This window comes from Phyllobates terribilis, unplaced genomic scaffold, assembly GCF_046119375.1.
Source record: "Phyllobates terribilis strain yellow unplaced genomic scaffold, ASM4611937v1 Scaffold_1__5_contigs__length_1240528914, whole genome shotgun sequence".
NCBI lineage: Eukaryota > Metazoa > Chordata > Amphibia > Anura > Dendrobatidae > Phyllobates > Phyllobates terribilis.
Genome location: NW_027362761.1, coordinates 891,403,625 through 891,427,661, shown reverse-complemented (window position 1 = coordinate 891,427,661; position 24,037 = coordinate 891,403,625). Strand labels below are relative to the sequence as shown.

The window sequence follows — 24,037 nt, the reverse complement described above, 5'->3', positions numbered from 1 at the left end:
TGGACTCAGGAAGTTTGGTGACCCTGAAAAGGGCCAGACTTACACATGTGCTAGTCCCAGGGAAAGTGGTGTGAGTAAGGTGTATCCACGGAGAAGACAAAAACTATCCTATGGCCCAGGTCGACATACGCACAGACAGTGGTTTCATGTCCCACCGAATGCCAATTGTCAAGAACTTCTTGAATGCTATTGTTATCAGTAGAGATTTTCCTTTGTTGAGTCGGCTAGGATAACAAGGTCATATGACGTAAATAGTGAATTTCAATTCACTGGCTAGAAAGAAAAATGAGGAAGCATCCCCTGAAGCCAATATCCCTGACCTGGAGGATTGCCAGGACAACTTTGGGACTACCCAACAGTCTCTGGAAAATGTAAATGGTGTTGCACAGGAGACGGGACCAGTCAGTTTCCACAAAGGGCCAGGCATAATGATTTGTTGTGTCATGGAAACAAAGTGAAGGGAAACATAAAAGAGCTACTCCTCAAGGCCCAAGAGGAAAAATCCAGAAGTTAACCAGTCGGCTTGAGTGAGACAACTTAAACCTGGGCATTGGATACTTCTTTTAGTGCCCACAGGGGAGAGCAAGTTCCTTGCAAAGTGGCAGGGGTTCAATAGGGTGGTGGAAAAGGTGGGAGAGGTCAACTATGAAGTACACGCACCAGGGAAAAGGAAGGCCTTTCAAATATATTATGGCTACATACTAAAACTCTGGAATGGAAGGAACCCACTCGAACCCCCTTCTGAAACCAACCTTGCGGGTGTCAAAGTGGCAGGAACTTTGCTGCCTTCAAAATATCAGCACAGCCAAAAATCGGTACCCAAAAATAGGGGCAGGTTCTTGGAGTTACTAGGTCACTCTCATTTCATCATGCATGTGACGCGCCCCCTGGGCCTGTGCTGTGCAGGGGGATACCCGGAGCCGGATCGCTGGGGGTTGTAGTTCTCCATGGCGGTGACCCGGTCCGTGCCCGGGGTGGTCAAACCACTGGCAGTCTATAGGTAAGAACAATGTCCGACTACGCCACCCGTGGATTGCGGTCAGTGGGGACCGCCGCTGCGCTGCAGACCGCCGAGGCTGATGTAGTTTGCGCAGCCGAGTATGGGACAACTCCCCACGGGAGAAGTATTGCCTCAGGGCAGCTAGTGTGAATGCTGGTAGTGATGGTGTGAGCATCCCAGTACTAATGGTGCTGGTGCGGCGATGAAACACAGAGACGTGTGGTTGCAGTTTCCAATGCTTTACTCACAGTTCTTTACTGGTCCTAGTCACCTCGGTACCGGCAGTGACTGCCCAAGCCGTGCTGCGTCCACCAGGCAAGGGGCTCGACCAACTGCCAGGCAATTCCAGAGCGTGGCACAGGACTCCCTTCCTTTCCTTTCTCTGGCCGTCCCCACCAGTGACTCTACGTTTGTCCGGCTGCCTCGGGCCTTCTCTGGGCACGCTGATCTCTGCGTCCCTGACCCTATATGGTGTGCCTTCCTGGTAGGTGTAGTGAGGGGTCGCACCGAGATATAGTCACGACCGCCGGTCTTTGGCTGAGGATTAGTCGCCTCCACCAATTTGGGATCCGGTACCCTGTTCTGCCAACCCGTCACCCGCAATCTCCTGGGTCCTTAAGGTTCCTTCTGCCTTCGTGTCTCTGGGCCTCTCTTGGTGTTCTGTTCCTTTCTTCCTTTCCTTTCTGTCTTTTCTGCTGGCTCTGGCCTCACAGGCTATGCCCGCCTCCGGAGCAGAGCTCCACAGAGGCCCTGCTCTGTCACTTCCTCTCTCAGACTGAACACTGTTCTAAGATGGTGCCCACCTTATATACCTCCTTCTAACACCCGAGCCCAGGTGACTAGCAACCAATGGGCTCCTACCTTTGCCCAGAGACCCACCCCTATCTGCTCCTACACCACTGGGTGTACTTTCCCTCCCCACTCCAGTCAGGGACAGATGCTGTCGTGCCTGCACTTCTATCTTGTGGGAGCACCGTTGAGCTGTCCCTCGGAAATGGGGTGTGTGTGGTGCATGCAGCTTACTGAGTCCTGGTCCACACTCCATCCTTACCCGGGAGTGGAATACCACACCTCTGGTTCGAGGTGTAATACCCCTGTAGCAGCCGAGCCCTCGGGGTGCTACATTCCCCCCTGGTAAATCACAGCACGTCCTCGGGCTGGAAAAGAATAAAACTATTTAAAACATACAAATTTTTTTAGAATGCATTCGCATATAAGACATTTAACCAAAAACTCATCCCTTTATGGGAGGTATTCTTCTCTTTTTAACGTTACTGGTATAAACATCATAAAAACATTAGAAGACTTTCTTCACACACATATAGAATACTATAAACTCCTTTAGCAGCATATGAAACTTTTTCAGTATAAGATATTCTTGAACAAAAACATTTTCAAGTAAAACATTTTCAAGCAGATTCTTGAACTCTGGCCGCTGTGCAACTTGCGACCAGGGAAAGGTGCAACAGTCCATTTAATCTGCCTTGAGGTAGACGTTGCAGTCTTTGTATAAAACCAGTAGGGGGCGCTTTAAGAAGCGCAACTATTTACAAGGGTGGCCGCTCTCAGTCCTCGGCCATTGGGGATAAGGGAGTGGCTGTTCTCAGTCCCCAGCCAGATAAGGGATATAGGGGGTAACTTCTACACAGTTCTATATCAGTCCCAACGGGGACCACACTCCACTCAGCAACAGTTTCTATACCCTTACGGGTAACTATATACAGTTCCATTTACCGTTCACTGGTAACGGTGTCCTCCTGATGCTTCCTTCTTGTACTCTTCAGACCCGTCCGGGCCCTCAGGGTAGTCCATGTCTGGGCGGTACCGCAGTTCCTCCTCTGTTAGATGGTGGACATGGAGGGCATACAGTCCCTTTGCGCCCTTGTGTAGCAGGCCTTGCGACCGGGCCTGGAGAAGGTCGCTGTTAATGACGCCCGGGGTCAGAGGGTGCGACTTTGGGCCTGGGCGCGGGCTGGTGGCGGCAGTGACCAGGGCTGGAGGGCTCGGCAGCAGGGCTTGTTGCGGGGTCTGGAGCAGGTCGGTGTTTGCAGCGCCCGGGATCGGCGGCTCCACCAGGGGGCCCGGGAGCAGGCTGACGCTGGCAGCGTCCGGGACAGGGAGACTCCTCTTACCTGCTCCCGCGACCGCTCCTGCATCACGCGTCTTCTCCTGGCGCTGGTCGGGGCCCGCGACGGCTGGGGCACTGCCGATGCCGGGCAGCTTGGTCTGCTGCCGGTCCGCCATCTTGCTCTCCGTTCCTGGTGTCCTCCTCCCCCCTGGTGGACCGTGGCCTACCTTGCGTTGATCTTCCTCCATAGGCCGCGGCTCCGCAGTCGATCGTCGGGGTTGAGGACCTTGCGTCGCGCTCCTGTGACGTCAGCGTCACTCCCTCTCCCTTCCAGGACCTTACGCAGCGTCGGTGCGTGGGGCGGAGCTTCAGATCTCGCGCGCTTTCGGCGTCCACGCCCCTCTTCTTCCCGCGCGGCGTCCCGAACATGGCGCCCGATGGCGGGAAAACGACTGCGGATGGCGGGAAGACGGCGGGAAAGGACCCAAGATGGCGTCCGATGGCGGGAAACGGTCCAAGATGGCGTCTGATGGCGGGAATCGGCTCCGGATGGCGGGAAACGACTCTGGACGGCGGGAAACTTCGGGAAATGGCGGGAGACTTCTTTTCCAGGTACATGTACAATTTTCTTCAGGCACGCAATACCCGTTTGTGGCGGGTTGGTCTCGATCCTGCCGACTACGCCAAAGTTGACGCGCCCCCTGGGCCTGTGCTGTGCAGGGGGATACCCGGAGCCGGGTCGCTGGGGGTTGTAGTTCTCTGTGGCGGTGACCCGGTCCGTGCCCAGGGTGGTCAAACCAGTGGCAGTCTATAGGTAAGAACAATGTCCGACTACGCCACCCGTGGATTGCGGTCAGTGGGGACCGCCGCTGTGCTGCAGACCGCCGAGGCTGATGTAGTTTGCGCAGCCGAGTATGGGACAACTCCCCACGGGAGAAGTATTGCCTCAGGGCAGCTACTGTGGATGCTGGTAGTGATGGTGTGAGCGTCCCAGTACTAATGGTGCTGGTGCGGCGATGAAACACAGAGACGTGTGGTTGCAGTTTCCAATGCTTTACTCACAGTTCTTTTCTGGTCCTAGTCACCTCGGTACCGGCGGTGACTGCCCAAGCCGTGCTTCGTCCACCAGGCAAGGGGCTCGACCAACTCCCAGGCAATTCCAGAGCGTGGCACAGGACTCCCTTCCTTTCCTTTCTCTGGCCGTCCCCACCAGTGACTCTACATTTGTCCGGCTGCCTCGGGCCTTCTCTGGGCACGCTGATCTCTGCGTCCCTGACCCTATATGGTGTGCCTTCCTGGTAGGTGTAGTGAGGGGTCGCACCGAGATATAGTCACGACCGCCGGTCTTTGGCTGAGGGTTAGTCGCCTCCACCAATTTGGGATCCAGTACCCTGTTCTGCCAACCCGTCACCCGCAATCTCCTGGGTCCTTAAGGTTCCTTCTGCCTTCGTGTCTCTGGGCCTCTCTTGGTGTTCTGTTCCTTTCTTCCTTTCCTTTCTGTTCCTGTCTTTTCTGCTGGCTCTGGCCTCACAGGCTAGGCCCGCCTCCGGAGCAGAGCTGGGTGTACTTTCCCTCCCTACTCCAGTCAGGGACAGATGCTGTCGTGCCTGCACTTCTATCTTGTGGGAGCACCGTTGAGCTGTCCCTCGGAAATGGGGTGTGTGTGGTGCATGCAGCTTACTGAGTCCTGGTCCACACTCCATCCTTACCCGGGAGGTGCAATACCCCTGTAGCAGCCGAGCCCTCGGGGTGCTACACATGAGCCTCACATTCGTTTCTATTTAAAGCCCTGTAGGTTTTGTGTGTTGGCAGATGGTGCCCAGCCCGAGGCCATGTGCACCAAACTGCAAGTCTCAGTGGTTGCTATGGGCAATAGCTGTTTTATTTCACTGGATTAAGACTAGCTCAGCCATGTATGAGTAGTATGAGTAGTCAGCGTCTCTGTTGTTTTTGGACAAGGCTAAGGTTTATGTTTATGGTTTTGTTTGGTACTGGGCAACCTGTGAAAAATAAATGTCACATTGTTTTACTACAAGAATCCAGTGCCTGTGTGAAAGCTACCTACTGCCTATCTGACAGCGTGAACCCCTGTAACTTATACAGTCAGGAGAGATAAGGCTGAGCAAGTGCTCTCCTGCATACTGGTTTTAATATGTGCTTCTAGCCAGAACCGGATAAATTGTTTCGGCCATGCCACAAACTTTGTCTGACCTACCCCCAGCAATAGGGTATGGTAAGGCCAAAATTGTGAGCACTTCCACACTACTAGTGTGTCGCCACAGGAAGCCAACCCGTGAAGGTCCCTCTATCAGTGTCCATTACCTGGGCTAAGCTATTTGTAGTGTGGCAGGCACATATTTAGTTTTTTTTGCCAAAACTGGGATCTAACATTAAAAAATGTTGGTTTTTAAATCATCAGCAACATGTTAGAGTTTGTAAAATAACAAGCAAGTTACATCCCTGGAATCTGAGTAATCAGACCTTGAACAAATAGCAGAACAGGTGCCAAAATATCAGACCACACAACATGCTTTACTTCTGGTTTGACACTGTGGACTATGAGGACAGTCTGTTAGAATTTGCTGGCAGGCTTCTGTGCATTGTGAACATTCAGCCCTTTTTTGGCTAACATCATAGACCTTAAAGGGATGGTGCAATAAAAATGTACTTCAGTCACACTTGTCAAACCAGAAAAGGACGTACTGCAAGCTTTGGTTGCCTACTAATGAAAACAATGATTATTGAAAAATCCCTAGAGGGAAATAAAAACTTTGGCAAAAGACATTTTTCTTTCTAATTTTCCATTTTATGCTCCATTAATGAACATTGCTATTTTTTAATAAAAGAACAGTAATTGCATAGTTTAATGTATAGCATACGGAAAATTTAAAGGGAATCGGTCACCTGATTCATGCTGCCCAAACCATGAGCAGCATGAATCACTGCTAAGCTGCACAACTGAAGCCAGGTAGAGAATCTTCTCTTAAAAGTTTTTGTTTCAGAGAAAAAGTACTATGAGGCCTAGTGCCCACGAAGCAGAAATGCTCCGGATTTTTTCTGTATCTCCCTGGCAGTAAAAAGGCATGTGGATTTTACATGTGTTTTTCCTGCCAGCTAGAAGCGTTTGTCAAGCGTTTTTGCATGCATTTCTGCATGCGGGTTATCAAGTGCTTTTCCAAGCAATTTTAGCATCACTTGGAAAAGTGCTTGACAACTTGGTCACGCTATATAAATCCATACAACCGGCATGGATTTATATAGTGTGACAAACTTAATAGTTAAAAAAAGAATAAAAATAGTAAAAATGTAGTCATTTAGTCATGTGACTATAGCGGTCGTGTGACCTGTCACATGACTAAATTACGTCATGGAAGGCCCTTTTAGCCAGGACGCACCGTACAGGAATTCTTTTTTTTACAGGTACTATGGTACTCGGGTCTGGATGAGAGTCTCCTCTTCTCCAGACCTGGGTACCATCCACACATTGAATCGCTTAATATCCGCATGTGCACATGTAATCATGCGGATATTAAGAGATTCAATGCAAGTCAATGGCGGCAATTACGCCGCGTTTCCGCAAAAATAATGGACATGTTGCGGATTTTTCCACAATGATAATCCGCAGCAGAAATTTCCGCAGCATGTGCACAGCACATGCGGATTATCATTGGGGACCATGGGGCACGTATTACCAAGCGTTTTTTAAGCGTTTTCGCTGCGGAAATTCAGTGGCAAAAATGCTTGAAAAACGCATAGTGGGCACACAGCCTGAAATTCCAGCCAGAGACAATAGCTGGATAAAAGACTAGTCTGACTCTTCTCTTGGCTGACTTCTCCCCACTCAGTTCTTGTGTTATGGGAGAGACCTGTAAATCACCTCCAGCAGTGCTAGGAAAATCTATCTAGGGGCATATCTGTGTGACACAGGTACTTTAGATGCAGTGACAAAGAAACACAGAGCAGCCAGTACAGGGTTAATAAACAGGGGGGATTTATTGTAACAGGGTCAATCTCCACGCAGGGAGTAACAGGGGAAATATGGGGACAACAAGGGGAGTAGCAGGTAACAGACTATAACCGACAATCCACAATTTGGCGAGATGTAGCAGAGTCGACACAGTTGTAATCGGCAGTTCTACACTTAGCTGACTCTTGTTCCCCACAAGGCAGTTGACGGCTGATGCTGGTGTTGTTTTTTTCTGGCTTCCCTGCCTAAACAATGCTCCATCTTCTGGCAGCAGCGGGCGGTCTCCGGTTTGACCCACTGAGCCCCTAGTCCATAACACTGCACCTCACTTGCTCAGCTCCACGGACCCGGCGTCTCTTCTACCTCTAGTGGGGCTTGACCCCAACTGTGAACTCCCTGCTTTCCCGCGCAAACTTCCCTTTTCTCCCTCTTCCTAGACACGCCCCCAGCTCCCCAGTCACCTGACCCCTGAGCTCTGGCTCTGGACACGCCCCCAGCTTCCCGGTCACCTGACTCCTGTGCTCACAGTCTGTCTTCCCTCCAGCCAGAGGCATGGCCTCGGCAGTTCCGGATCCCTTGCTCAGAAAGTACTTACACCACGGTCTTCCCCCTTACACTCCCGCTCTCCTTTAACTCGCCATTCCACGGGCGAGAGTTCCTTCACCAAATGTTCACATTCTTGGACTTCCTGGACGATACGTTGCCATATAAACTGATCTTGTTCGCAGCAGTGAGGAGGCACTCCTGCTGTTGTCCGTTCTGACCGGCGTAACTCAGTTTGACCGATGGGGGGGTGCAGGGACACTTGGATTCCCAATCTCTGCCTGCCCGGTGGCTTCAACCGATGGTGTTCCCTCGCCGCCTGCACTGGGGACTGCAGGTAATCGAGTGCTGGGGCTCGGAGGTAGAATCAACAATTCTTCTTCATCCACATCATGGCTTGGGGCAACTGTGACAGGACCCTCTCTAGAAGCAGGTAATCCTTCTTCATCTTCATCATCTTTAGACAGACAGGGCCGCAGCATACTATGATGAACCACTCTGGTAGGGGCTCCTTCAGCCCCCTCAGGTTGAACTTCATACACAGGTCCTTCAGCGCCAACCCGGCGCTTCACTCGGTGCGGGGTCCGTTCCCACCACCTACTCAATTTGCCTCGGGGCTGCCTGTCTCGAACCAACACCCGCTCCCCGGGCCTCAGAGCTGTCCCTCGAAGAGGCAATGTCTCATGATGTTTGGCTCCCGAAACTTTTGTTGTACCAACCGTTGGAAGGTCTGCAGTCGATGCTGGTGTTCCCGGACCCAGGAAGACATCATTGTCTGTGGGTAGTCCTCCTTGTCCGTGGGTCCAGCTCGAACTCGGTAATCTCTCGCCCCTTTCGCCCGAACAGTAAGGTATAGGGAATGAACCTCGTCGTACTATTCACTTGGTTGTTGTAGACCCACACCAGCTCGGCCACAAACTCAGACCATCATACCTTCCGATCTTCCTCCAACGTGCGGAGCACATTTCCTTGAGGGTGGTAGGGAGTAGACTTCTCAATCCTGTACAACCGATGCAGCTCTTCCATCAACCGGCTCTGGAAGCAGGCACCTTGAATGGAATGAATCCTCTTTGGGTAGCCGTACACCCGAATGAAGTCTCGGCAGATGGCCTGCGCAACTGATTCGGCGGTCTAGTCTCTGGTCGGGGTCACCACCGCAAACTTTGTGAAGTGGTCTGTCATCACCAGACAATGTTCGTACCTGAGATGCGCAGGTCCAACAGTCAAATAGTCGATCATCAGCACCTCCAAGGGGGCAGAAGTCACAATGGTTTGTATGGGGACCCGCTGCTCCGGGGGCTTAACCAGCTCACAGCTCCAACATCTTCGACAAGTGTCTTCTATTGTCACTCGCAGTCAGGGGTGATACACCAGTCTCTGCAACCACTGAAATATCTTCTCTGGTCCGAAGTGAGCCCTTCGTTCATGAGCCTCCTTAGCCACTACTCCGACCAACTTCTCTGGGATCACCACTTGCCAAGTGATCCCGAACTCTCGCAGTAGCTGTACCCGTCGGTACAGCAGCCTGTCTCGCAAACAAAGTCTCTCCCATTGTCCCAGCATTTTCAGGGCCCCTGGGGACAGGGTACTCCTCTCCTTTTGACTGGGGACCTGTCCCATTGACGTAATTGGGCAACTTCTTTGTCAGTCTGTTGAAGTCGGACCCAGTCATCTCTTGGCAGCCATAGCATTTGTTCTTCCGATGCCTCTCCGATCTGCCCTGCGCCGCGACCAGGGACCAGGGACCGAAACTTTGGAAGCTAGGGACCTCATCCGCCTCCAAATCTTCATTGCGGTCATGATCAGGCCGTTCATATGTCACTCTGGAAAGGGCGTCAGCGTGAATATTCTCTGCCTTAGACCGGTAGGTGATCTTATACTGGTACCAGGCCATGTGGGCCACCCATCGCTGCTCCAGGGCCCCCAATTTCGCATTCTCCAGGTAAGCCAGCGGGTTGTTATCTGTTCTCACCAGTACTTCGGACCCGGACAAATACTCTGCGAACTTTTCGGTCATTGCCCAAACCAGAGCCAGCAACTGTAATTTGAAAGAGCTATGATTATCTGGGTTCCTCTCAGAGTCATGAAGGGAGCGACTGGGGTACGCAATCACGCGCTCTTTCCCCTCCTGTACTTAGGATAACACGGCTCCCTGACCATGTAGGCTCCCATCAGTGTGGAGTATGAATGGTTGGGAGTAATCCGCATAGGCAAGTATTGGGGCCATTTTTAGGGCACGGAAGGCCTCTTCCTGGCTGCTTCCCCACCGAATCACCTAATTCTTGGAGCCCGCCGGCACTCCCTTAGGTAGCTCCAGCAATGGGTTGGCTATGCGGGTGAAGTTCTTCACGAATCTTCAGTAGTACCCGGCAAGTCCCAGGAAGGTCCAAACGTCCATCACTGTCTTCGGGGGTAGGCCACTCCTGTACGGCGGCCACCTTTTCCCGGGTGGGCCTGACTCCTTCACCGGACACAGTATGACTGAGATATTCGATCTGTTTGCGGAACAGGTGGTACTTCTGGGGCTTCACCTTTAAGCCATGACTCTGTAGGTGACTCAGTACTTGCTCCAGTCGCTGGAGGTGCTCCTCGAAGGTGGCGGCATAAACAATTATGTCGTCAAGATAAATCAGTGTCGTCTCGAAGTTCAAATCGCCCAGGCACCTCTCCATCAGACGCTGGAACGTACCGGGGGCGTTAGTCAGGCCAAAGGGCATCCGATTGAACTCGAACAGTCCCATGGGTAATATGAACGCCATCTTCGCATGGTCATGTTCGGCCACGGGCACTTGCCAATAACCGCTGGCCAGATCCAAGGAGGAGAAGTATCTTGCCTTACCTAAGGCCGACAGGGACTCTTCCATTCGGGGTAGTGGGTAAGAGTCTCGTACTGTACAGGCATTCAGTCATCTATAGTCCACACAGAACTGCAGGGTCCCATCTTTCTTCCTGACCAGGACAAAAGGGCCTGCCCACAGACTCTGACTCTCCCGTATCACACCATTCTGTAACATATGGGCTAGCATCTCCTTAACCTCTTTATACATCTGGGGAGGTATCTGCCGGTATCTCTCCCGCACTGGGGCAGCGCTCCCCATGGGAATCTCGTGGGTAATGGCTTTGGTGCAACCAAAATCATCCTCATGGCGAGCAAAGACTTCCTGGTACCGCTCCAGTACTTCCTCAACCTGCTGCACCTGTCGAGGTGAAAGTCCCATCAATTCAGCCCGCATTTGTTCTAGGATCCTTCATCCCCCCTTCGCACTAGGACGGTGGGATTCTGGAGGCACGGTGACCGCCAGAGTCCAGGGGTCTCCTCGTACAGCGGACAGCTGTACCATATCAGGTCGCACCAACTTCTCTGGCATTCCCAGAATCTGGGCTATTTTCGCCCTGGGAGGGAGTGTGAGATTACCTTCACCCAGATTAACGCACTGCACTATAACATTGCCACCCTGGATGGTGGCCAGTGTCCGAGCCACCAGGAGTCCGGGGGATACTTTGTCCATCGATGTTGGTTCTATCTGAACTTCGACCCCCTCAAGAGGTGTGCAGGCCCGTGCGGGTAATGTGAGTACAGTTTGTCCTGGCAGTAAGGTGAGCACCGTAGCTGCTGGTACTATTATTTTCCCCAGGACCTTCCCTTCACTCGATGTCTCCTGAGCCTGGGCGGCTCGGATTAATTGTTGAAAAACGTTACTTTGGGAGGTTCGTGGGTCCCAGCGGTCTAGAGGAATCTCCTTCGGCTCACTAATCAGGATTTGCCAGATCTCTTTCAGCACACTCATTCCGAGGGTCACCGGGGCTCCACTTCGGGTTCCCCCTGCAACCAAGATGACCCCTTTTTTTCCCACATCTTTTCCACACACTCTGATCTTCATCCATACCACCCCTGCGACCGAGATGGGTAATTGATCAGCTGCTGTGAGTCTAATTACTGGTCATCATTCAGGCCGCGCTATCTCAGGAAATCGCTGTTGAAAGTAGGCTTCTGTCATCGTAGTCACCTGGGATCCAGTGTCAATCAGGCAGTGAACAGCCCGACCACTTATTTCGGCCCAGACAGTCGGGCTGGTGGAAACTAGGTCCTTGGGACTTCCTCTTTTTCTTTCCCCTTCCTTAGGCTCTGGGCTGTGTCCCCCAAACACGGAGCCCATTAGTTTAACGGCTGCCGCGACAGGGGCCGCCCTCGGCTAGCACAGCCCCTGGCGTAATGGCCTGTGCCTCCACACTTGCTGCAGGTCGTGTCTCTGTCTGTGTAGGGTTGCCTCACTTCTCTACGGAACTCTCCTGCAGGACGGGGTCTGAATTCAATTCTTTCCCTAACTGCAATCGATCCGGGTATCTCTGGTGTCGGTGAAGGAGTCTTCTTGAGACTGGACCATTCACCCCACATCTCCTGTATTTCCTTTCTAGTGATGAGCGAGTATGTTCTGTTAACCCTTTCGGCGAGTATGCTCGGGCCGAGCACCGAGTAGTTACAGCTGCTTGGTGTTATGTTTGAATCACTCCCGTGTGCATGATTTGCGAATGTTTGACAGCTTTAGTACATGTAAGGAATGTCTATTTTTTACACATTCCTCACATGTATTAAAGTTGTCAAAAAGTCGCAAATCATGCACATGGGAGTGATTCAAACATAACACCGAGCAGGTGTAACTACTCGATGCTCGGCCCAAGCATACTCGCTGAAAGGGTTAACAGAACATACTCGCTCATCACTACTCCTTTCGCATCTCTCGAGCCCATTCCGGTTCAGCTGCAGGCGGGGTGGGTACCTCGTTACTCCGGACCATCCCTACCAGGACCATCACCCCCATCTCCTGCTCTCTTACACGTGCCTCCGCCCCCACTTCAGCTGCACATCCCTGAGGCCTGCCACAAATTGGTCCCTTAAGATCACGTCAGGGGGGGCCATTCCCAAATTCCCCATGTTGTCTTTTCTAGTGATATAGGCATGCACCCTCTGTAATGCATTAACATACTGAGTCACAGTCTTCCCCTCCTGCTGCACTTGGTGAAACAGCCGTATGCTCAGCTCTCCTACATTGGTGGGATCCCCATGCATCTCCTCCAACATCCGCACCACTTTTTCTACAGTATCCCGGTCATGAGGAGGGCAGTACATCACGGAGTGCCGGGCCTCGCCGTCCAGGGCCAGTAGGGCTATTTCGGCTTGCATAGCTGGGGTCATCGGATGCACACGTAACATACTCCTAACTCTCTCAACCCAGTCCCACAGCATCATATTGTCCCCGGTGAACTTTGGGAGATTGCTGAGCATGGCCCCCAGTGGCAAGCTAGATCCAGGGGCTCCCAGGATTGGCTGATCGGCAGCGTCTGTGTCTAAAGACTGCATCCTGCCGACTATGCCAAATGTGACACAGGTACTTTAGATGCAGTGACAAAGAAACACAGAGCAGCCAGTACAGGGATAATAAACAGGGAGGATTTATTGTAACAGGGTCAATCTTCACGCAGGGAGTAACAGGGGAAATATGAGGACAACAAGGGGAGTAGCAGGTAACAGATTATAACTGACAATCCACAGTTTGGCTAGATGTAGCAGAATCGACACGGTTGTAATCAGCAGTTCTACACTTAGCTGACTCTTGTTCCCAACAAGGCAGTTGCCGGCTGATGCCGGTGTTGTTTTCTTCTTGCTTCCCCGCCTAAACAATGCTCCGTCTTCTGGCGGCAGCGGGCGGTCTCCGGTTTGACCCGCTGAGCCCCTAGTCCATAACACTGCACCTCACTTGCTTGGCTCCACGGTTCCTGCGTCTCTTCTCCCTCTAGTGGGGCTTGACCCCAACTGTGAACTCCATGCTTTCCCGTGCAAACTTCCTTTTTCTCCCTCTTCCTAGACACACCCCCAGCTCCCCGGTCACCTGACTTCTGAGCTCTGGCTCTGGACACGCCCCTAGCTTCCTGGTCACCTGACTCCTGTGCTCGCAGTCTGTCTTCCCCCTGCAACCAGAGGCACGGACCCGGCAGTTCCGGATCCCATGTTCTGAAAGTACTTACACCCCGGTCTTCCCTCTTACATCTGGACTGGAATCATTTCTGGCTATGGTCCCTAGATGGAGCTTCAAAGTATATTATCTCTAAAATGCCACAAAGTGTTTCAAAGATAAGTATACCAGTCTGCTATCATAAAGCCCGGCTCTGTTTCACGCTGCTCATGGTTTGGACATCATGAATCAGGTGACTGGTTCCCTTTAGATAAATTATGACAGTAATTTGCCATTTTAGTGGAAATTGTTAGAACTCTCCTGTTAGTTTTTTTCTATTTTGCTGGTCACATGACCTTTTTTGCCTATTTAATCCTGCTCCGCCCTTCTGGCCATGCTGGACTTCATTGTAATTTCTACTCTTAAGCTAGCCAGGTGCTTTGTTACCTTTCTCAGTCAGTTTAGCTAGGTCTTTGGACCTCTATGTTCTATGTTGTTTGTTTGTCTTTTACTGCTACAATTTCTGCTAGGAGGTGTCCATCTTTCTCCCAGTCCCTAGTTTTTGTAGGGATCCCTCCCTCACATCTATAGGTCTTCGTTCAGACTAGCTGAGGACTTTAGCGGGTCTGATCGCAGGATCAGGTTCCCCGTTACATCGTAGGGATCTAGCGTAGTTCTATTGTAGGGACAGATCTCCTGTCTTTCCTTAGTGCTTCTAGCAGATCATAACAGAAATGTCACTAGTTCTTTTTTTAACTGCATAAGTTTCATATACACAGTAGTCGTCGAGCCCAACAGGCAGTGTGTATATTGGTCCTGTGGGAAGGGATATCTCAAATTGTAGTCATTTGTAATATGTTCATCTAATCTTATAAAATGTGGAGATAAATAAACAAAAGCAAAGATCAATTGCTAAACTATAAATGGATGATGATTAACATCTTGGAGTAAGACTTCAGGGGGCAGTCATTTTTATCCTGGTAGACGGCTGCGTTGACTTTGATCTTGATAAAACACAGTGGACCTACACCAGCAGATGACATGGCTCCCCAAACCATCACTGATTGTGGAAACTTCACACTAGAGCTCAAGCAGCTTGGATTGTGGCCTCTCCACTCTTCCTCCAGACTCTGGGACCTTGATTTCCAAATGAAATGCAAAATTTACTTAGCATTTACTTAGTGTCAATGACTGTCTTCTGGACATCTCTCAAGTCAGCAGTCTTCCCCGTGATTGCGGAGCCTACTGAAACAGACTAAGGGACCTTTTTAAATGGTTAGAAAGCCTTTGCAGGTGTTTTTTGTTAATTATTCTAATTTACTGAGATAATGACTTTTGTGTTTTCATTGGCTGTAAGCCATAATCATCAACATTAACAGAGATAAAAACTTGAAATAGATCACTCTGTTTGTAATGACTCTACTGTATATAATATATGAGTTTCACTTTTTGTATTGAAGAACTGAAATAAATTAACCTTTTGATGATATTCTAATTTAGTGAGATGCACCTGTACATAATGTCCAAGCAAATAATCAGAAGACTAATGACAGCAACCTCTTTGACCCATGAGTCTAATACACCAGCACTCAAGATGCCAGACACTGAAGGCTGGAGTAGGGATTTTATGTTATGTATTTGTATGATTAATTACCGCATATGTTTCTTTTATATCTCTGGCTGGCACACTGTTGTAGGGATAGCCAGAGTCATATCTTGAAGCTCTTGTGCTCCAATGCATAATCTCCAATAGGGCCCCCAACTATCACAGGACTTTAATAGTATTGGTCTTCACATATTGGCCAAGCCAAGGCAATCCCCCGCTGTGCTCCAGGGCCTGTACAACTACAACCCCTGGACCAACTATAGTTACGCCCATGGCTATTACATGGCTATTACTATTATTACACTATTAGGCTGATGTCAGACAAGCATGTGAACAATCATCCTATTTTCATCCGGAAAACTCAAAGACGATTTTCATCCATATTGTCATCTGTATTCCATCAGTGTGCCATCTGCTTGTCCATATTTTACATCCGTATGCCATACATGTGACACCCGTGTGGCATCCATGCTTCGTATCAACATTTTAAAATGTACATTATCAAATACAGCTTCCTAGGTTAATAATGGCAGTGTAAAAATCGGATGTAATATTTATGATCCGTTTAGGAGCTGATTTTTTTTTTTGCGCACCCAAAGATTTGTATTAGCAAATCTCATCCAAGATACAGAAGAGAATAGTGCATGCATGGTCGTGAGTAAAAACCGTCATCTGAACAGGCCACGTGAATTACGTTGGTCAGCTCACTGTCTGATTTTTACTCAGTAGACATCCGTTTAATACACTCATCTGAACGAACCCCAACAGATACCTCACCACAGGCTGCTATTTTGCTTATAAGACAAAAAAATGGCAGACAAAACATGAGCTGCAGTTTTGTCACTTTCTTATTTTTAAATGTTTCCAAAAATATTTTGGGCAGGTTTGTTACCTATGGAGGACATATTAAAAAAAAAACACATTAAGCAGAATATGTCAGAATATCAATAAGTAGTGAACACGATCCCCTCCCAAAGTGAAAACGATTCACAACTTATGCTCCACTTTCCAGGTCTACAAAATCTCTCTGGCAGAGTATAATGATTCAGAGGACAGGTCTATTTGTCACCAATCACTGAGGAGGCCACACATACCAGGATTGGGGGATTGAGGAGGCCACACATACCAGAATTGGGGGATTGAGGAGGTTACACATACCAGGGATTGTGGGACTGAGGGGGCCACACATTCCAGGGATTGGGGGATTGAGGAGGCTACACATACCAGGGATTGTGGGATTGAGGGGGCCACATATACCAGGATGGGAAATTTAGCTGCTGCTGCATTTCCCACCCTAGGCTTATACTCAAGTCAATAGGTTTTCCCATTTTTATGTGGTAAAATTAGGGGCCTCGGCTTATATTCGGGTCAGTTTATTTAAAATATGCGGTATTTTAAAATCAGTGAGTACGTGGTGCCCATAATACTGCAGGACTGTGGCGTGCATTATACTATATGGGGGCTGCATTTTACCCTATGGGGTGTGTAATATACTGTATGGAGGACTATGGGGAGTGCATTATATTCTATGGAGGACCATGGGAAGTTCATTATACTATATGGAGGATTATGGGGGGGCGCATTATACTATATGGAGGATTATGGGGGTGCATTATACTATATGGAGGATTATGGGGGAGCATTATACTATATGGAGGATTATGGGGGAGCATTATACTATATGGAGGATTATGGGGGTGCATTATAGTATATGGAAGAGTATTGGTAGTGTGTTATACTATATGGAAGGCTATGTTGGGCCATTATAATATTTGAGGGCTATGTGGGGGGCCATTATACTGTATGAAAGCAATTATACAGTGTGAAGGTTTGTGTGGGGTCCATTATACTGTTTGGAGGGCTTTGTGGGGGCCATGAGAGTGTATGGAGGGCTCTGTGGGGTTCACAGTTGGGGGATTATACTGCGTTAGGGTCACCATACTTTGCCGTGGGAGTTGAAGTGGAGAACAATAGGGTCATTATACTGTGCATGTGGAGAAATGCACCATAGGGGTATCATACTGTTTGGGGGGCACTATTGTTGGCATCATACTTTATGGGGCAATGAAAGAGGAATCTACGACTTCAGAAGGAGGAAAAATTCTATGTAAAGGCTGGAAAGTTATGAGATCTGCTCTTCTGTGACACAGACAAATATTTATTTATTTTTTGTGGGGGGGGCCCAATTAGAGCTTCCGCTATGGGGCCCCATGACTTCTATATACGCCCCTGTATGGGATCCTTTGTTGGTTCCATGAGCTTTGCTACTGGCTATCACGATAAATTGTGTAGAATTCCCCTGATACTGCATCGCTTGCAAACAAGGGAGTGAAGAAGATTAGGTCCTTTAGTCAAGACTGCCAAAAATGGCACTAAAATGAGGAGGAGGAATTTTGATATTTCCTATAAAGTCCTCTTCTCTGTACACCAATGTATTTTGTGCTACAGTCCTCCAGTTTTATTAACGTTCTTTAAAGAGTGCCTGCTATTGCCATCTGGATCAAATATCAGCTGGCAAGACTGTTTTTATAGCCCCTGCATTTGTAAAAGAAAACTGAACGGGAAGTCTTCTATGTTGTTAACAATAATGAATAATGTGTTTGTACTAGTTTATTAGCACTAAAACAAAGGAATAGACTTTGCATTTTGAAGCTGAGTTGCAGTGGAAAAGTTATTATAGATTTTGACTTGTGTGTACTTCATGTCAAAGCTTCCCTTCCCTTGCTCCTAGACATTTCTGAAGATTGCTAGACACTAGATGTAATTTATTGCACTCGTTACCTAAAAGCTAATGAGCTCATCATGTACCATACAGAGCAGCAAGCGTTTCCTTTACAGAAGTGCAGGGATCTAGCGGTGAATCAGTGTCTAGCCCAGTTCTGTAAACTTTATTCTCTGGGAGGAAAAGAAAAGCTGATCTGATGGCAAAGTTCTGCTCTGAAGTGCAATGAGAAGAAATAAACCATGGAAAATTGCTTTCAATTAAAACGGATAATACAGTGGTGATCTCCAAAGGTTATAAGACCCTTTAGACAGCAAAATACAATACATTTTAAAGGAGGCTAGTAAAAACTGTAGTTTTGTTTTGTAGTTAAAGAAACAAGCGCATCAAATACTACTGATCTCTGGGGATCCGACTCCTGGAACCCCTGCTGAACCTGAGAAAAAAAATAACAGGGATCCAATGAGCTTTTCTCATGTACCATGGTGATCTGATCAAACCAAGTTAAGGGAGCCTCAAAACTAAAGGAACTTAATAAACTCTGCAGCCTCATCTTTTGAACCCCACAATTGCATATGTCAGCACTTTTTTAGTGGAAATAATTTTAGCATTAGAGAATCCTTTAGACTCTGTAATGACTAATCTCAGTTTCTAGCATTAGGCACGGATACCAGAGTTGACCATACTGGATATTTTTCTTCCTGTGGACATCAGAAAGGTCACAGCCCCATGTATTGTTTATCCACCACCTACACTTGCATTTGCATTATATAAGATAGAGGGCTGCTGTTTCCAGGTATGCAAAGAGTAATAGGTAAGTCATGTTTAGTTTCTTTGTTTGTTTTTTATTTTTTACTGGTATACTAAAAAGAGATAGGCAGGAGAGACAATTGGCGACAGTCATTAAAAACAGTTTTTCCTTTGGTTCAAGCATCCATTATAATCAAATGGAAAGAATATGGTACCACAACAAACCTGCCAAGAGAGGGTCACCCACCAAAACTCTCAGCCCAGGCACAGAGGGCATTAATCAGAGAGGCAGCACAGCCAAAGGTTAACCTGAAGGAGCTGCAGAGTTCCCAAGCTGAGACTGGAGTATCTGTTCATACGACCACAATAAGCTGTACACTCCATAGAGTTGGCCTTAATGGAAAAGTGGGCATAAAAAAGCCTTTATGTACACACAAAAATTGCAAGGCTCATTTTGAGTTTGCCAAAAGACATATGGGAGACTCCACAAATGTATGGAGGAAGATGATGTGGTCAGATGAGACCAAAATTTAACTTTATGGCCACCAAGATAAATGCTATATCTGGTGCCAAACCAACACAGCTCATCACCCCAAGAACACCATCCGTACAGTGAAACATGGTGGTGGCAGCATCATGCTGTGGGGATGTATTTTAGCAGCAGGGACAGGGAAAATGGTCCGAATCGAGAAGATGGATGGTGTGCAATACAGGGATGTTTTTGAGCAAAACCTAATTCAGTCTGTCAGTGATTTGAGATTGGGACAGAGGTTCACCTTCCAACAAGATAATGACCCAAAGCATACTGCTAAAGCAACACTCAAGTGGTTTAAGGGTAAATGTGTAAATATTTTGGAGTGGTCTAGTCAAAGCCCAGGTCTTAATCCAATTGAGAATCTGTGGTCAGGCTTGAAGATTGCTGTTTCCAAGAGGAAACCATCTAACTTGAAGGAGCTGGATCAGTTTGCCTTGAGGAATGGGCAAAAATCCCAGTGGCAAGATGTGGAAAGCTCATAGAGACTTGTCCACAGCTACTTGCAGCTGTAATTGCTGCAAAAGGAGGCTCTGCAAAGTACAGATTTTAGGAGGTGAATAGTTATGCACATTGAAGTTTTCAGTCATTTTGCCCTATTTGTTGTTAGCTTCACAAAAAAAAGAAAAACAAATGTTCACAGTTGTAGGCATGTTCTTTACATGAACTGATGCAAACCATAAAAAAACAGTTAAATTCAAGGTTGTGAGGTAGCAAAGCATGAAAAATGCCAAGGGGTCGAAATACTTTTGCAAGCCACTATAAGTCCATCAAGTTCCACCTATAACTTAACATGTCGATCAAGAGGAAGGCAACGACCTCAAGAGTCAGATGCTAATTCTAATTCTTTTTACCCAATTGAGTGAAGTCCTCAAGAAGACATATGAAAACTATGCCCACTTAGCTAAAAAAGCTAGATTTACATACAAGAAATGATGGCATACATCTCAGTAATGGAGAGGAGCATGAACAAAAGAAAAACAACACTAGATTCAGTAGAACTGACGCATTTACACAAGGTAAAAAAATGGCATATTTATGGCAAGTGATAGTTCCTCTTTAAAGATAATGTCCAATATGGGACATTTGTGGCAATTTTCACAGCTATAAAAATGGTTGGTGAGAGCTGTGAATCCTGACTCTACACCACCAGAGCAACTTCCTCTTAACTGATGCAGTCTTTTGTAGTGCCTGAAGGCAATTAATCACATAGCCTACCAACATGCCATAACTGTGCCAGAAGGGAAAGCTACTTTAAGGTCTTAATGAGCAGTCACCAAAATGTAGGACAAAATTCTCATACTGAATCTCCCAATTTTTTACATTAAGGCTATACTCGCACAATGAAAATGTGGTGAGTTTTTGATGCTGCATATTTTTGCTTTGCAAAAACTGCAATGTATAACAGTTACAAAAAGTTGAGGGGATTTATAGAAATATCATGCTCACTGTGCTGTTTTTTTCACACAGCATAAAACTGACCTGAAATCCCTGAAATCCGCAACATGGCAAAAAAAAAATTGGGGTAAATATGCCTTTTATTTGCGTACTTTCCCAATAGTCTTGAATGATATGCGGAAAATGCGCAAATAAAAATGTATAAGCATTTTTTAGTGCAGTAAAAAATGCGATAAAAATTCACATAATCCACAAATGTCTTTATCAGCGAAGTTTTATCAAAGTTAATTAACAGGAATTATCCAAAACAAGGCAGCTATATTTAAATCACGACATACCAAAATGAGACAAAAACCGCAGGAGAAAAGACGCAAAAGAAAACACATGTATAAAATATACTCAAAAACGCAAAGAAAAATTGCAAGTAACCTAATTTACCTAATAGGTGCAGAAGCGGAAAAGAAAATCTACAATATCAAATACTCACCAAAGACTCTTCGTAGGAACTTTGCCTAAGGCTAAGGTCACAAGACCGTATTTTCTCTCATCCGAGAAAATCAATTCATGTGTGATCCGATTTTCTTGGATGAGGAGAAGATGGAAAAAAAAATTCTCCATCTTCTTCATTCTGTCAGTCCGTAAATATCAGACCGCACTCAGATGTCATCTGAGTGCAGTCCGATGGTTTCCACGGACTCATTGACTTGCATGGCCAAGTGCAATCCGACTACTGGATAGAAATCGTGCATGCTGCGATTTTATTTTGTTTGGACAGACTCTGTCAGAGGAAAAAAATGGACATGTGCATGGCCCCATAGAATAACATTGGTACGAGTGCGAGCTGATGTTTTATTGCATTGCACTTGGACCGAAAATACAGTCATCTGGACAAGCCATAAAACGAACCTGCCATTAAAATCAGAGTCTGGCTGTGCTATTGCAGTCAGGTATGTTTTCAAAAGTTGCGTAATTTCAGAGAAAACATTATTAAAAAGCTGACCCTGGACTTCGCGAGAGACCTGACTAGTCCGATGATGTCCCTGATTGGCTTTTGCCAGCCCCGCTCTAGTTGACTGACAGGTCTCTGATAAGCCTTTCCCATGTTAGTACATATGGCGAAACATGACAATCATCTGGAATGGACTTTTCAAGCTACATTTTCTCTGAAACATTGCAGGGCATCAGAGCAAAATATACCTAGTGGAAATTGCTGAGCCAGGCTGTGCTTCCTGCTGCTTGTGGTTCGGGCAGCATGAATCTAATGACAGGTTCCATTTAAGCATTTGTCCAGAGTGTGAGCTACTTTCGCTTGTATACTCTGTTGCAAGCATAAATTACGCTTCTCTGCAATGTTTTCCTGTGGAAATACACCCATACTGCTTAAAGCAGATCACATGACTGATCCATGTTCTTGTAACACAGAATGGTTACAATGTAACAAAACAAACTTATTTATAAGCACATTAACCATTGTTGTGTAAAAGCATGGCACAGCTGCATAAAACCAGTCTTATGCTTGTACAGGCAGGAATTGTGACCACATTGTGGCTTTGCTTGTGCTTTTTAATGACAAATACCAGGCTCTCTAGCCTGTTATATAGATATGCTCTAATCTTAGTCCCACGTGAGCTTGATATATACAGTGGTCTACCTATAGTCTACGATACCTACTATATCTACAGTGGTCTACCTATAGTCTATGATATCTACTATATGTACAGTGGTCTACCTATAGTCTACGATACCTACTATATCTACAGTGGTCTACCTATAGTCTACGATACCTACTATATCTACAGTGGTCTACCTATAGTCTATGATATCTACTATATGTACAGTGGTCTACCTATAGTCTACCATACCTACTATATCTACAGTGGTCTACCTATAGTCTACGATACCTACTATATCTACAGTGGTCTACCTATAGTCTACCATACCTACTATATCTACAGTGGTCTACCTATAGTCTATACAAATAACCACACAGTGTATTACTAGGGAGAGGAAGGCTGAAAAGTCTGCAGTGGGGCTAGGGGATGTCACCATTTCAGCACTTACCTCCCAGTGATGAACTGACTCCTTGATGGTGAGCAGATGGGTTGTACATAGTAGTTCTCAAGTTTTACTCCTTCAGATGCAAGTTTATCCAGTGTAGGTGTCCTGATCTCAGAGCCATGGTATCCAATATCTCTGTACCCTTGATCATCAGCCAAAATGAATATGATATGAGGCTGGTGTCCAATCTGTTCATCCACGTTTGGGTGCACGATCTCCCTTTCTTCCAGGCTCCCATTATCCCAGGACAGATATCCATAGGTCATGATGCTCACCATAGAGAAAGCAGCCAGAGCCCCCAACATTGTCATGCAGCCCCCCTGCCCCATCCAGCGCTACATCAGCGGTCAGTCCAGCATACTCCCCCAGCCATGTGCTGCCCTGTGGTCAGTGTGCTGCTGTCCATGTGGAGGGCTTCTCACCCACCCCCACCCCAGTATTGGTGATTCACTTAGCCTGCTCCATGCACTTCTGACACTTCTGCAGCCCAGCAGCTCCACATGGACGGCTTTCTTCTCACACACATAGCAGAAGAGAAGGAGTTCGCTTTCCTTGCACTTCCCAGCTGCAAGACTCTGAAGAATGAACTCAGAGCATCTGGGAGTTTTTGGCAATGCCCCCACAGCGGTTACACATGCAGCATGTCCCTTTCTTCCTGCCTTCCGTAGTTCAGTAACCTGTGGTGGAGAGATCACCCCAGGCTAAGCCCCATCAGGACCCTTCATCTAATTAAAGCATAAAATTCAGTCTGTCCTCTCCCATGCAGCCTGCAGACTGAACTCATTTACTGTATGATGCCAGAGGGGAAGGAGAAGTCCCTGGTGAGAGGGTAGGGTAGAGAAAGTTTCAGAAAATTATGATGGATGTCAGCCCTGTGGCCAGTCACTGGAGTTGATACCTCCTCTCTGCTGTCCTCTCCTCCCTGGGAAGTGCTGAATGACCAAGGTGTCAGGGGAACTTGCTCCCCTTCCTGCTGCATAAGGAGGCGAGACTTAAACCTCTCTGTATTACAACTACAGTTCAGTCTATCTATTTGCTGAGAACAAAAGGCATCTGTGGAGTCTTGATCACAGGATTCATAGAAAAAGTTTAAATGTCCAACTAGCTAAACAATCCATTATAGCAGTTTAATAATATTAAATTGAAAAACTGTTTTTTTTGGAGGGCACCCCAAAAAAAGGGATAAACCATAACATACCAATTAAGTACTAAGTATAAGAAAAGAAGAAAAGAAGTATGTATACAATAGTGACCAAGTTAAAATACTTTTTCTCATTGAAAAACAAGCCACAAACAAAAATTAAAAACATTTGAAAGGCACAGCAGAATATGGCCATAATACACAAGAACCGACTCGGTCTGTATAGGACATACAGTGCTGGCCAAAAGTATTGGCACCCCTGCAATTCTGTCAGATAATACTCAGTTTCTTCCTGAAAATG

The 24,037-nt window shown here is 47.3% G+C and overlaps 1 protein-coding gene across 1 annotated transcript in view; it reads right to left on the bottom strand.

The window, feature by feature from the left end:
* The window catches only part of ARSJ (arylsulfatase family member J), a 166,507-nt gene extending 142,912 nt beyond the window's left edge, over nucleotides 1-23,595 (bottom strand). The window contains exon 1 of the mRNA XM_073639942.1: nucleotides 22,599-23,595. Within this exon, the coding sequence (XP_073496043.1) occupies nucleotides 22,599-22,924 (326 nt within the window). The 5' untranslated portion in view covers nucleotides 22,925-23,595. The remainder of the gene's footprint in view (nucleotides 1-22,598) is intronic.
* Between the last annotated feature and the right edge of the window lie 442 nt (nucleotides 23,596-24,037).